At 38.8% G+C, this 12836-nt stretch overlaps 1 protein-coding gene across 1 annotated transcript; it reads right to left on the bottom strand.

Moving 5' to 3' along the window:
* Window positions 1-2784: 2784 nt before the first annotated feature.
* Window positions 2785-10803, bottom strand: MRPL19 (mitochondrial ribosomal protein L19). The gene is made up of 6 exons (XM_057743275.1): window positions 10681-10803; window positions 10372-10489; window positions 6924-7042; window positions 6575-6709; window positions 3464-3645; window positions 2785-3335 (listed from the first exon to the last, which is right to left on the bottom strand). The coding sequence occupies exons 1-6, from the start codon at window positions 10781-10783 to the stop codon at window positions 3114-3116; spliced, it is 879 nt and encodes a 292-aa protein (XP_057599258.1). The 5' UTR covers window positions 10784-10803; the 3' UTR covers window positions 2785-3113.
* Window positions 10804-12836: the final 2033 nt, after the last annotated feature.

Below are 12836 nucleotides of genomic sequence, written 5' to 3'. Positions count from 1 at the left end.
TTTGACAAAATTCAACACTCATATATGGCAAAAACTTTCCAGAAGGTGGGCATAGAGGGAACCTACCTCAACATAATAAAGGCCATATATGACAAACCCACAGCAAACATCATTCTCAATGGAGAAAAACTGCAAGCATTCCCTCTAAGATCAGGAAGAAGACAAGGATGTCCACTCTCACCACTACTATTCAACATAGTTTTGGAAGTCCTTGCCACAGCAATCAGAGAAGAAAAAGAAACAAAAGGAATCCAAATTGGAAGAGAAGAAGTAAAACTGTCACTGTTCACTGATGACATGATACTATACATAGAAAATCCTAAAGATGCCACTGGAAAACTACTTGAGCTAATCAATGAATTTGGTAAAGTTGCAGGATACAAAATTAACACACAGAAATCTCTTGCATTTCTATACACTAACAATGAAAGACTAGAAAGGAAATTAAGGAAACAATCCCATTCACCATTGCAACAAAGAGAATAAAATACCTAGGAATAAACCTAACCAAGGAGGTAAAAGACCTGTACTCAGAAAACTATAAGACACGAATGAAAGAAATCAAAGATGACACAAACAGATGGAGGGACATACCATGTTCTTGGATTGGGAGAATCAACATTGTGAAAATGACTATACTACCCAAAGTAATTTACAGATTCAATGCAATCCCCATCAAATTACTAATGGCGTTTTTCACAGAACTAGAACAAGAAATTTTACGATTTGTATGGAAATGCAAAAGACTCCGAATAGCCAAAACAATCTTGAGAAGGAAAGACTGAGTTGGTGGAATCAGGCTTCCTGACTTCAGGCTATACTCCAAGGCTACATTGATCAAGACAATATGGTACTGGCACAAATACAGAAATACAGATCAATGGAACAGAATAGAAAGCCCGGAGATAAACTACAGTCAACTAATCTATGAGAAACGAACCAGGGATATACAATGGAGAAAAGGCAGCCTCTTCAACAAGTGGTGCTGGGAAAACTGGACAGCTACATGTAAAATAATGAAATTAGAACACTCCTAAACACCATACACAAAAATAAACTCAAAATGGATGATTAAAGACCTAAATGTAAGGCCAGACACTTTAAAATTCCTAGAGGAAAACATAGGAAGACTGTTGTCTGCAACATAAATAACAGCAAGATTTTTTTTTTTTTTTGATCCATCCCCTAGAGTAATGGAAATAAAAGCAAAAATAAATAAGTGGGACCTAATGAAACTTCAAAGCTTCTGCATAGCAAAGGAAAGTATAAGCAAGACGAAAAGACAATCCTCAGAATGGGAGAAAATATTTGCAAACAAATCTGCAGGCAAAGGATTAATCTCCAAAATATATAAACTGTTCATCCACCTCAATATCAAAAAAACAAACAACCCAATCCAAAAATGGGCAGAAGACCTAAATAGGCATTTCTCCAAAGAAGACATACGGATGGCCAAGAGGCACATGAAAAGCTGCTCAGTATCACTAATTATTAGAGAAATGCAAATCAAAACGACAGTGAGGTACCACTTCACACTGGTCAGAATGGGCATCATCAGAAAATCTACAAACAGTAAATGCTGGAGAGGGTGTGGAGAAAAAGGAATGCTCTTGCACTGTTTGTGGAAATGTAAACTGATACAGCCACTATGGAGGATAGTATGGAGGTTCCTTGCAAAACTAAAAATAGAGTTACCATATGAGCCAGCAATCCCACTGCTGGGCATATACCCAGAGAACACCATCATTCAAAAAGACACATGCACTCCAATGTTCACCACAGCACTATTTACAACAGCCAGGATATGGAAGCAACCTAAATGTCCATTAACAGATGAATGGATATAAAAGATGTGGTACATATATAGAATGGAATATTACTCAGCTGTAAAAAGCAATGAAACTGGGACATTTCTAGAGACATGGATGGCCCTAGAGACTGTCGTACAGTGTGAAGTGAGTCAGAAAGAGAAAAACAAATATCATATATTAACACATATATGCAGACTATAGAAAAATGGTACAAATCAACTGGTTTGCAAGGCAGAAATAGAGACACAAATGTAGAGAACATATGGAAATCAAGTGGGGAAAGCGGGGAGGGTTGGGGGAAAATGAAATGGGAGATTGGGAAACCAAGTAGTAGACTCTTATACATGCAGTTTATTGTATGTTAACTGTATCTCAATAAAAGTTCTTAAAAAAAAAAAAGAAAAAGAATGTATGTGGATGGGCTTCCCTAGTGGCACAGTGGTTAGGTATCTGCCTGCCAATGCAGGGGACGCAGGTTCCAACCCTGGTCTGGGAAGATCCCACATACTGTGGAGCAACTAAACCTGTGTGCCACAACTACTGAGCCTGTGTGCCACGACTATTGAAGCCTGTGTGCCTAGAGCCCGTGCTCTGCAACAAGAGAAGCAACAGCAATAAGAAGCCTGTGCACTGCAATGAAGTGTAGCCCTTGCTCTCTGCAATTACAGAAAGCCCACACACAGCAACAAAGATCAAATGCAGCCAATAAAAAAAAAAATGCAGCCAATAAAAAAAATGTATATGTATCTAATAAAGTAAAATAAATGCAAGGGAATGATTAACATAAAGTCAGGATGGTGCCTACATCTAGGAGAGGGGAGGGATGCAATTACAGACATGTAGGAGTCTTCTTAGATTTTAGTAAATGCTCTATTTCTTAACCTTCTTAGGTATTACAAATGTTTTATTTCTTAACCTGATGGTGGTTGTATGAATGCTCATTTTATTATTACCCTTTAAATCATACCCTTCCTTGTATTTATAATTTCACAAATTTAAAAAATCATCCTATCCACTTCCTTATTCAGATTCCAAGCTCAGTGAAGAGCATCCCAGTACCAGTACTAGTTTGACTCTATTGTAGCTTTGCCTCCATTAAGAGAATGGACATCAGACCACTTGGCATGTACATTTTTCTTTTTAAAGTAATAAACTGGTATGCTAATTTTTAAAATATTCATAAAATAACAAATGTTTGGTTGATTTAATGATGATGTCCTTGTATAAGAGATTAAATTGGTTTCTAAACAAATCCTCTGGGTGTCATTATATCCTCTGCAAGTAACTAAACTCATTCTCAGATCAGGAATTTTTCGATGCTTCAATTTCATTCCATATTGCAGCTTCAATTCTGGAAGTGTCATATTCCCTCATCATATCAAACTCAAGCCATGGCTGACTCCACTTCTGGGCTTCTTTCATTTGCTCTTCAGTTAAACAAAGGTCAAATCTGATCCCCTTAATATTAAATTTTGGACGTTCCCAGCGTTTGGACCACGGCTTGGGCTTCATTTTTACTTTCAGCTAAAGAAGAAATGAGAAAAGGAACAAATTAGGCTGATAGTTGCAAGCAAAAATTCTTCTAAAAGTTTTTTTTAAAAATGATTCTTATTTTATACTTGAACTTCTTGTTCCAAACATACAACTTATACCTGATTAACAGGAACTTCTTGGCTAGGTTCTTGTGCTATTGGCTTCATACTCATATCGAAAGTGCTATATTCAGGGAGGGCATCTCGCAAGTATAGCAAGCTATCATCCAGCCGTTTCTCTAATTTGACTACTTGGATTTCCTGGATTCGAGGATTATAAAGTTCAAAACAAATCTCCACACCTAAAAGAGGAGAAAACATTATTACAATCTAAATTCTGATGCCTGCATATGCCTCATACTACAATAAAAACTATCTCATGAAGGAATTAGCTCAGGGTTTTGCATGTAGGAAATGTGATATAAATCTGTAATCTTTAAAATGAAGATTATTGAAAGAAATAGAAATAAACAAATCCATATGGATTAAAAAATGAAAAAACCTGAATTAGAATGATGAAGTCTAAAGAAAAATGTCTTGTATAAAAGTATTGAGCCACATCTCTTCGATTTTGATAGTATTAACTTAGTTGGAAGTTTGAATAAATTCTTCACTCTGTTATGCTCTTATTTCCCAATTACTTAAATAAAACTCTATCTTCTACATTTAGAGCATTAGAATTAATGATGCAAAAAGAGTAAGTACATTTTTAAGTTCTAACTTTTATTTAGAAGTCTTCTTCAGATGGCTTAGGTTTGTTGACACTCTGGAGCCCTCTATAGGAGCAATAGGTTTGAATGTGTCTAAGATGCTGATATAAAAGGTTAATATATATATCACCTGTATCATCAAATATTTAAAGGGAAGAGTGTATTCTGAGGTCTCCTGGAATAATCCAAAGAGAGATATAAATAGTACAACATATGATCAACATTAATATCTAGTGTTTAATATCAGGATTTAATCTGGTATTCACTGTACATCTATTCTGATATAGGCACTGTGCCACAGCAAAATCAAAATAGGTAAAATCCTTCTCTTCTCATAAAGCTTACATTCTAGTGGGCGATAAACAATAAATAAACAAGGTAATTTCATATAGTGAAGACAATACAGGGTGATGATGTGACTGGGGAAGAGGCAACTTTATTTATGTATATATGTATGTATGTATGTCACACCGCATGGGCTTGTGGGATCTTAGTTCCCTGACCAAGGACTGAACCTGGGCCCCTGGCAGTGAGAGTGCCAAGTCCTAACCAGTGGACCACCAAGGAATTTCCAGGGGCAGCTTTAAATAGTATAGTCAGGGAAAACAGCTCTGAAAAGATGACATTTAAACTGATGCTACAAAGGGCCAAGAATGCCTCAGGCAGAAAGAACAGCAAATGCAAAGGCTCTGGGGTCTTTACAGACCAGCCATGTTGGAAACACCAGAGAAAGATCCATCTGGCTAGAGCACAGTAACTTGGTGGGCCAGGAAAGTAAGCCAGAGATACGGCACAGTTGCAGGGCAGGAGATCATGGTGGCATGGACAACAGTGGTAGTAATGGAGATGGAGAAACAGACAAAATTGGGATAAAAGCTTTGGAAACTGAGCCATGAAAACTTGCTGATTGACTGGATGTATGAAAGAGAATAACTAAAAATAGCTCCTAAGTTTTGGGTTTAAGTAAATAGGTATGGAGTGCTACAACTTATGGAAATAGAAAAAACGGTGAAAAAAAACACACCGTGAAGGAAATAGAGTTCTGTTCGGAACTTGTTTTTTGCTTATAAGATGCCGAGACGGAGATGTCATATAGGTAGCTGTATGTGCAAATCTGGAACAAAAAAAGGGTCAGTCCTTGACACAGAAATCTGCAAATTTAATACCACATGGATGGTATTTAAAGCCAATGGACTAGAAAGAATCATCAACGTAGGAAGTATCAATGGGGAAGGTGCAGGCAGGTCACAGTCAAAATGTTAATGGTAGAAAATGGCAAGAGACAGCTAACACTTCTGAGTAGCCTGTGTCCAGTACTTCAAATACAACATCACAATCAAGTGACCACAACCCTGGGAGACAGAAACTATTATCTCAAATTTAAAGAAAAAACATCAACTCAAGTCTATCACACCTTAATCCAGTCCTGCTGAGTTCCTACATGCACAGCACCAGAGGTCCCTACAGGATAAGGAAGACAGCAACCATTCTCACATGTTCAGTTTCTTTCAATATACCACTTCACTGTTGGGGACCATGAGGCATACAACTTTAAGTATGAAAATTTACTGTTTCTGCCAATTTTTTTTGTCTTTTTTTTATTTCTTAAAAAAAAACTTTTTAGTTTTATTCATGTTTATTTATATTATTGAAGTATAGTTGCTGTACAATATTATGTTATAGGTGTATAATATAGTGATTCACAATTTTTAAAAATTACACTCCATTTGTAATCACTATAAAATATTGGCTATATTCCTTGTGTTGTACAATATATCCTTGTAGTTTATTTTATACGTAATAGTTTGTACCTCTTAATCCCCCTATATTGCCCCTCTCCTCTTCCCTCTCCCCACTGGTAACCACTGCTTTGTTCTCTATATCTGTGAGTCTGCTTCTTTTTGGTTATATTCACTAGTTTGTTCTATTTTTTAGATTCCACATAGAAGTGATAACATACAGTACTTGTCTTTCTCCATCTGATTTATTTCACTTAGCATAATACTCTCCAAGTCCATCCATGTTCCTGCCATTTTGATTCATAGTTTTTCTATAATTTTACCACTTGTTCCCCATCTTACTGGCATAGCAAACGTAATTTTGCCTTTTTAAAAATTCCTCCAACTCTCATAAAACTAATAATTATGGTGACTGTTGTAATATAAAGCAAAATGGGGGCCATTCATTTTATCTTAATGTTTTCAAGGATTATTTGCTCCTAAAATGAATGTCCCCGCACTGCTTTACAGTCACGTCTCCTCCTTTGTTGTCGCAATGATTTGGAAAGTCTACTTCTAATGGTTGTTGTCCCTGTAACAAAAGAAGCCTTCGGAAGAAAGCAAAGCACCAACTGTATTTCCTTAGCAATGTCAATTCTCACAGCATTCTTAGGCCACAGGCTCAATGTCATCCCTCAGAGCTCCCTTTCACTTTCAAGTTTCAAATGTCTTAACCCACGATGCAGAAAATAAAAAAGACTCCTGAGATAGCATTTTCCAGAAAATCAAAATAATGAACCTACCCTGTCCTTCAATAGTATTCCTAAGGACAAACGTAGCTCCAAGTCCTGCTCCTGATCTCTGGATGCAAATCCCCAGGAACTGGCTGGTTTTCCCACTGGCATATGGGTCAGCAGTTGTAACACGCAGAATGCTTCCTACAAATTCAAAAGGGAAATGAAATTTCACATAGATGCAGACTCTAACAACAGCGTTTCCAGGTAACTCCAAAACTCCCTACATATTTTAATGTAATATTAGCAATAAGTACCTCATGTGGGCAAAACCCAGAAAGGTGAAAAACAATTTTCTCTATATCAAGAAAACCAACCCTCCAACCACTAATAATAAAAGCATCCAACTCTTACTGACCAACATAGAATTCTGGAATGTCGAGTATTTTTCTCCTTTCTAACATATCTTTTCTTTCAATTTGAAATTTCAGAGGATTTGTTCTTCCCCTTGGAGGAATGAATTCAGGACTCAAGAACCTGTGAAAAATATACAATAAAATAAACTAAAAGCAAACTTAAAAGACCACTAAAAGAGAAATCATTGCTTTACCAAAAAAAAAGTGAAAGATTAGGATGTTAACATGTTTTATTCTTCTTTCTCTAAATAAGAAAAGTCCATCTTATTTCTAAAATTGTTGTCAATTCTCATGAAAATAGCTAACAATTCCTGAGTACTCACCCAGCATTGTGGTAAAAGCTTATTAAACATCGATACCATAAATTAATCCTTACGACAACCAGGTATGTTTGATGTCATCACCTCCTTTTCACAGATGAAGAAAATGAAACTTGGAGATGGTAAATAACTGACCTATTATGACATCAGCTATAAACTTATCAAGTCAAGACTTAAATGTAGGCATGTCTGTCAGATTCCAAAGCCTGTGACCCACAGGCCTCATGCTGAATTCTACATGTTATAGTAAATTATGTTGTAAAAGATATAAACACAGAAATCATCAACTGCAAACTAGCTTTAAAAATAATCTTCCTGGGCTTCCTAGGTGGCGCAGTGGTTAAGAATCCGCCTGCCACTGCAGGGGACACGGGTTCGATCCCTGCTCCAGGAAGATCTCACATGCTACGGAGCAACTAAGCCCACATGCCACAACTACTGAGCCTGTGCTCTAGAGCCCATGAGCCACAACTACTGAGCCCACGTGCTGCAACTACTGAAGCCCATGTGCCTAGAGCCCGTGCTCTGCAACAAGAGAAGCCATGGCAATGAGAGGCCCGAGCATCGTAAAAAAGAGTAGCCCCAGCTTGCCACAACTAGAGAAAGCCCATATGCAGCAACGAAGACCCAACAAAACCAATAAATTAATTAATTAATTAATTTAAAAAAATTCTCCCTATTCTCAAACTGATTTTAAACTCATTATGAAATATTTAATCTATAGAAAAGTATAAATGACATTACAATGAAAGTACATGTCCCTATTGCCCATCTCAAGGAATAAATTATCAATATAGTTGAAGCCCCTGTGCACCCCTCCCTACCCTCATAGTTATTTACTATGGTTAATTACTATGATTAATCCTATGAATTTCTTCCTTTTCTTCAATTTCCTAGTTTGAAATGTTACAAACCTACAAAATGATGAATGGTAATACAATGAACACCCACATATACTTCACCTAATTTCACCAACTGCCAACATTTTGCCATATTTGCTTTGCATATAATTTTTTTCCTGAACCATCTGAAAACATCAAACAGCAAGGCATCTCATCCCTCAATACTTTAGAAGGCTTCTGTTAAGAGTAAGGACTTTCTCTTACACTTATCACAATACCGTTGCGAGACCTAAGGACTTCAGCATTAATTCAACAGTATAACCTAATACAGTTCCTATTTAAATATACCTAGTTGGTCCTGGAAAAGGTCTTTCATAGCTGTTTGTTGCCCAATCCAAGTTATAATCAAGCTTCACATACTACATCTGGTTGTTGGTCTCAAACTAGTACTCTTCCCCATATCTGTATTTTTGTAACACTGATTTTTTTGAAGAGTCAAAGCCTATCATCTTATAGACCATCCCTGGATTCTGGATTTGTTTATTGTTTCCACATGCCTGGATCAGGATTATACATTTTTGGTAAAAATATTACAGAGGTGACGATGTGATCTTATTCTGTCACATCAGGAGACACATAACATCAGCTTGCGCTGCTACTGGGAAAACTAGGTTCGATTCCTCTGTGAAAGTAGAGAATTTCCCCTGCATATTTTTTTATACTTTACATACATATATCTCTGGGCAATATAAAAACGCTACCATATTTGTCAATTCTTCTGCAGGCTGCTTTTTTCACACATCACAGTTGTGAAGCTCATCCCCCCCTTAACTCTAGTTCATTCATGTTTCACTGCTGTATAACAGTTCATTACATGAATGTATTTGCCCATTCACCTACTGAAAAAGATTTAGGCTGCTTCTAAATTCTTATTACAAACATCACTTTTGTGTTCACTTTTGTAGGTCTCCTTGTACATATTGCCTTCTTTAAGTTGCATACCGTCTGAGTGGAAAGGCACAGACAACGTCAAATTTACTAAATTTTGTCAAGTTTATGGTGTGCTCCAAGGACAAAGAACAAGATAGACTCAAAGCGCCAATATTGCCAGAACAAAGGGCTACAGGACTTCTATCACACTGTACAATGTAACAGTTGCAATGTCCCAAAACCTTCCCAAGCAGTATGCCACGACCCTTGTCCATCCCATATAAGGAAAGATATTTGCCCCATTTTTCTCCCGCTCAGCACACTAAAAGTATACGTAGGTTCCCTGGCTATAAAAAAAGGCAAGCACCCATGCTCAGGGTTGACTTTCCCTGGCTACCAGGAAGTCGGCCCCTCTCTCTAATAAACTGTCTTCTCTGCATTCTGCCTTGTGTCTGGAAATTCTTTTCCAACCAACGCTTGCACCATGACAAAGTTGTTTTGTAAAGCAGTTATTCCCATTTAACTGAATTATATTAAGTGTTGCCATTTAAGAGAAATATTCCTTTTCCACCTTAAAAAAAAAGTTGTACAGAGAAATCTTTTCTGAATCTCTACATTCCATAAATTTAAGTTTATTTCAACTTAGAACCACAGGATATTTTAAATGTTTAACACAAAACATATGCAGAGATAACCCAATCGACAATATAAGGGCCTTTTCATAATCACATGCCTAAATCACACCAATCTTCCCCCCTATAATTAGCTTTTTAATAAGGTTGTTATTACAGTTCTATAGAAACACTTTCTGCAAATCCTAGATGGTCAAAATTTACATGTACTTCCAAAGTTACCACTGTCCACTTAAGTGAATCAGGTTTTTCAGCACACTGTTTTGAAGAGCAAATTTCAGATTACAACTTAATGGAAATTTTTACCACTGCATCGCTTTTGCAGAAACACTAAAACACGGTTAGCTGGGAAACTAAAACAGGGTGAGTTCTAGCAATCCATATCCATCTAGGGAGGAAAGACCCGTTCCTTAACGTCAACAGGTAAGATATGATGTACTTCAGAGAAAAAATCTTGATACAGGCCAAAGAGCCTCACATCTATGGAACCGCTCCTTGCAGTTCTGATCTAATTATAACTGCAGAGAAAGTTCAACGCCCGCCTGGGAGGAGCCGGGAGGACAAACCCAAGTCGGGTGCGCTCTCCAGATTCACGAATCCTGCGCACAAGCTCTTACTCTGGGAGTTCCAGACCCCTGGAGAAGCCCCGCTTCAGTCCTCTGCAGCGGCTACAGGTTCGCGAGCGCAGAGACCCCAAAGCAGGATCGCAGCAGGGCGAAGCCTCACCTGCTTTCCCGGCGCTGCAGCCGGCGCTTGTCCACGATTAGCGGCTTCAGCGGCGGCTGGAACGCGCCAGGTTCAGAAGGTCCCGTGATGTGCCGCCAGCCCGGCCCCGCGAGGGCCCCTGCGGGAGCGGACCACAGAGGTCAAGGCGGCTGGCGCCGGCCCAGAGTTCCTGCGAAGCCCTGCAATCTCCCCTAACTCGAGGTCCCACGAGAGGCCTCCTCCCAGATCACCCCTAACTTCCAGACTCACCTCCCTCCAGCCTGATTCTAATCACCTTCTGCCCCCGGCTGGGAAGCCCCATGCACTTACGGCAGGTGACAGAGGCCGGCACAGGGAGCAGAGCCCTGGCAGATGGAAAGTTCCCGCCTGGGACCATGGTAGCCCAGCAGCCCCTTGCAACAGATGCCGCCATGCTTGCTCCCTCGGTGAGACTACAACTCCCAGTAATCCGTGCGACAAGGTTGCGGCCAGATGGCGGCTGCTAAGGGACAAAGTAGCCGAGTCTTTCTCCGTTCACCCCACCCCCACTCCTCACAAGGGCTCCGATGTCTTAGGGAAAGTGCACTGTATTTCTCTAGTTCTCCCCAATGTGCGGAGTTACAGCCCTCCACCAGGGTGTTCTTTCAGCCTACAAAGCTTTTCTCCCTCATTGAATCAACTCTATCTTCAATTTCTCAGGTAAGGATTCAGTTTGTCAAAATTCTCATTACAGGCAGCTCTGATGTCATTTACAATTTTAGTTTTTCATTTAATTTAATTTTTAATTACTTGTGTAATTGCTGGATTAGTGTCTAACTCTGCATATACTGTAAGCTCCTGAGGGCATGGAGGTTGTCTTTTGCTCACCATTTTCTCTCAGCATCTAGCTGGTCCTCATGTTGCAATGCAAATAGAAGTGGTTGTTCCTTTTTCCTCTTGAGAGCAATGAAAACAGAACAGAGAGCAGGGTAGAGAAGAAAGATAACCTGGCCTGAAAGAGTAAGTCACTCCTTGTTTTACCTTAACTGTCACTGATCCCTAGAACCTAGATTTGCACTTAGCTGGTCTCACTCCGTGATGCTATGTAGCTTATACTATATCACCCTTAACTCTGTATGTTACCTCCTACCTCTCACTCCCTTAACCCTATTGTGGTCCTGGCACTCCACACGACCATTGTAACAAATCATCCCTGTACTTTGTTTGTGTTTCAGAAAGGAGGTCTCCAGTGGATAAACTGGAGGCAAATGGACAATTAACAGACTGCTGGACCCCAATTACCCGGCTATGACTGTTCTGGAATAATGCAAAGGAAAAAGAATACAAGACCTCCACCACCTTGATCCTTATCACATATCCCAGACTGCAAGCGCCATGTATAACATCTTCCCCAACTTCTGCGGGGGCGGGGACACAGTTGAGGTTAATTTGTAAATGAACTCTATTTGATTGTCTTAAGGAAAATTAGGCGCTTACGAATCAAACAGTTCTAAAGTACAAGAGAAATTAAGCTAAGTAAATTTCAGGTTCACGTACACTGGGAAATATTTAGTATCAAATTAATAACTGGTAATAATGTTTGTTTGTTGATCTAATTGTGGCTCCAAAAACAATCCAAAGCCCACCAATTCTTTTATTACTCCCCAAACCTTCCCTATGTATCTTAAGAGGCTTGTGAGTATTAAACAAGGAGAAAACAGCATCATCTTAGGAGGAACTTGCTTGTGCCTTTGAGATGCAAATGTCCTATCTGGTTGTCTCAGGAACACATATCTCTGCCATCTTTTAATACAATTTAAAAAAAAAGAGGGTAAAATAATTTAGAACTTGACTTGTCAAGGATAAATAGAAATCTTGTGTCTTTTCTATAAACAGTAGTAAAAGGGTTTAGCCATCTAGATAGGTGACCTCTATTTGTTCCAACTGCTAGGAGCCAATTTGAATCCAACCCCTTGTAACTGATGGCTTTTATGTTGTACCTGACTCAGTGCATCTGGCCAGAATGAACTTCAGGTTCATGACATATGGAAAATTCAGTTCTAAATTGATATCTGGTATTGAAGGTGGCTTAAGCTTGTTGGTTTAATTAATATAGACATGTTTTAGAGTCATCAACATTAAGGATAATTTTTATATGTATTTTATTGTGCCTAGATATAATATAAGCTAAATAAAATCTTGTTGTGATGAGGAAATTGAAACTTCCATACTTGTAATTGCTTACTCTCCTCTATCTTGCAAAGGCCTGCTGGCCACTCTCAGTTAAACAGTAAAATGAATTACTAAGAGTGATCAGATAAGGGAAGAATGTCTCGCTCTCAGGAACCCACCCCAAGCCTTTGTTTGAGACCCTTTGCATATAGACTTGTTAAGTGACCATTAACTTCAACCTGCAACCAAGCAAATTGTGACCTTAGTCCTGATAGGAATGGAATGTCCGGCTCCTACAAGTTCCTGTTAGGACCCCCTACTATGTGGGTAACCCG

This window comes from Hippopotamus amphibius, chromosome 7 (genome assembly GCF_030028045.1).
Source record: "Hippopotamus amphibius kiboko isolate mHipAmp2 chromosome 7, mHipAmp2.hap2, whole genome shotgun sequence".
NCBI lineage: Eukaryota > Metazoa > Chordata > Mammalia > Artiodactyla > Hippopotamidae > Hippopotamus > Hippopotamus amphibius.
Note: the sequence above shows the minus strand (reverse complement) of the source record. Positions and strands in the feature narration are given on the sequence as shown.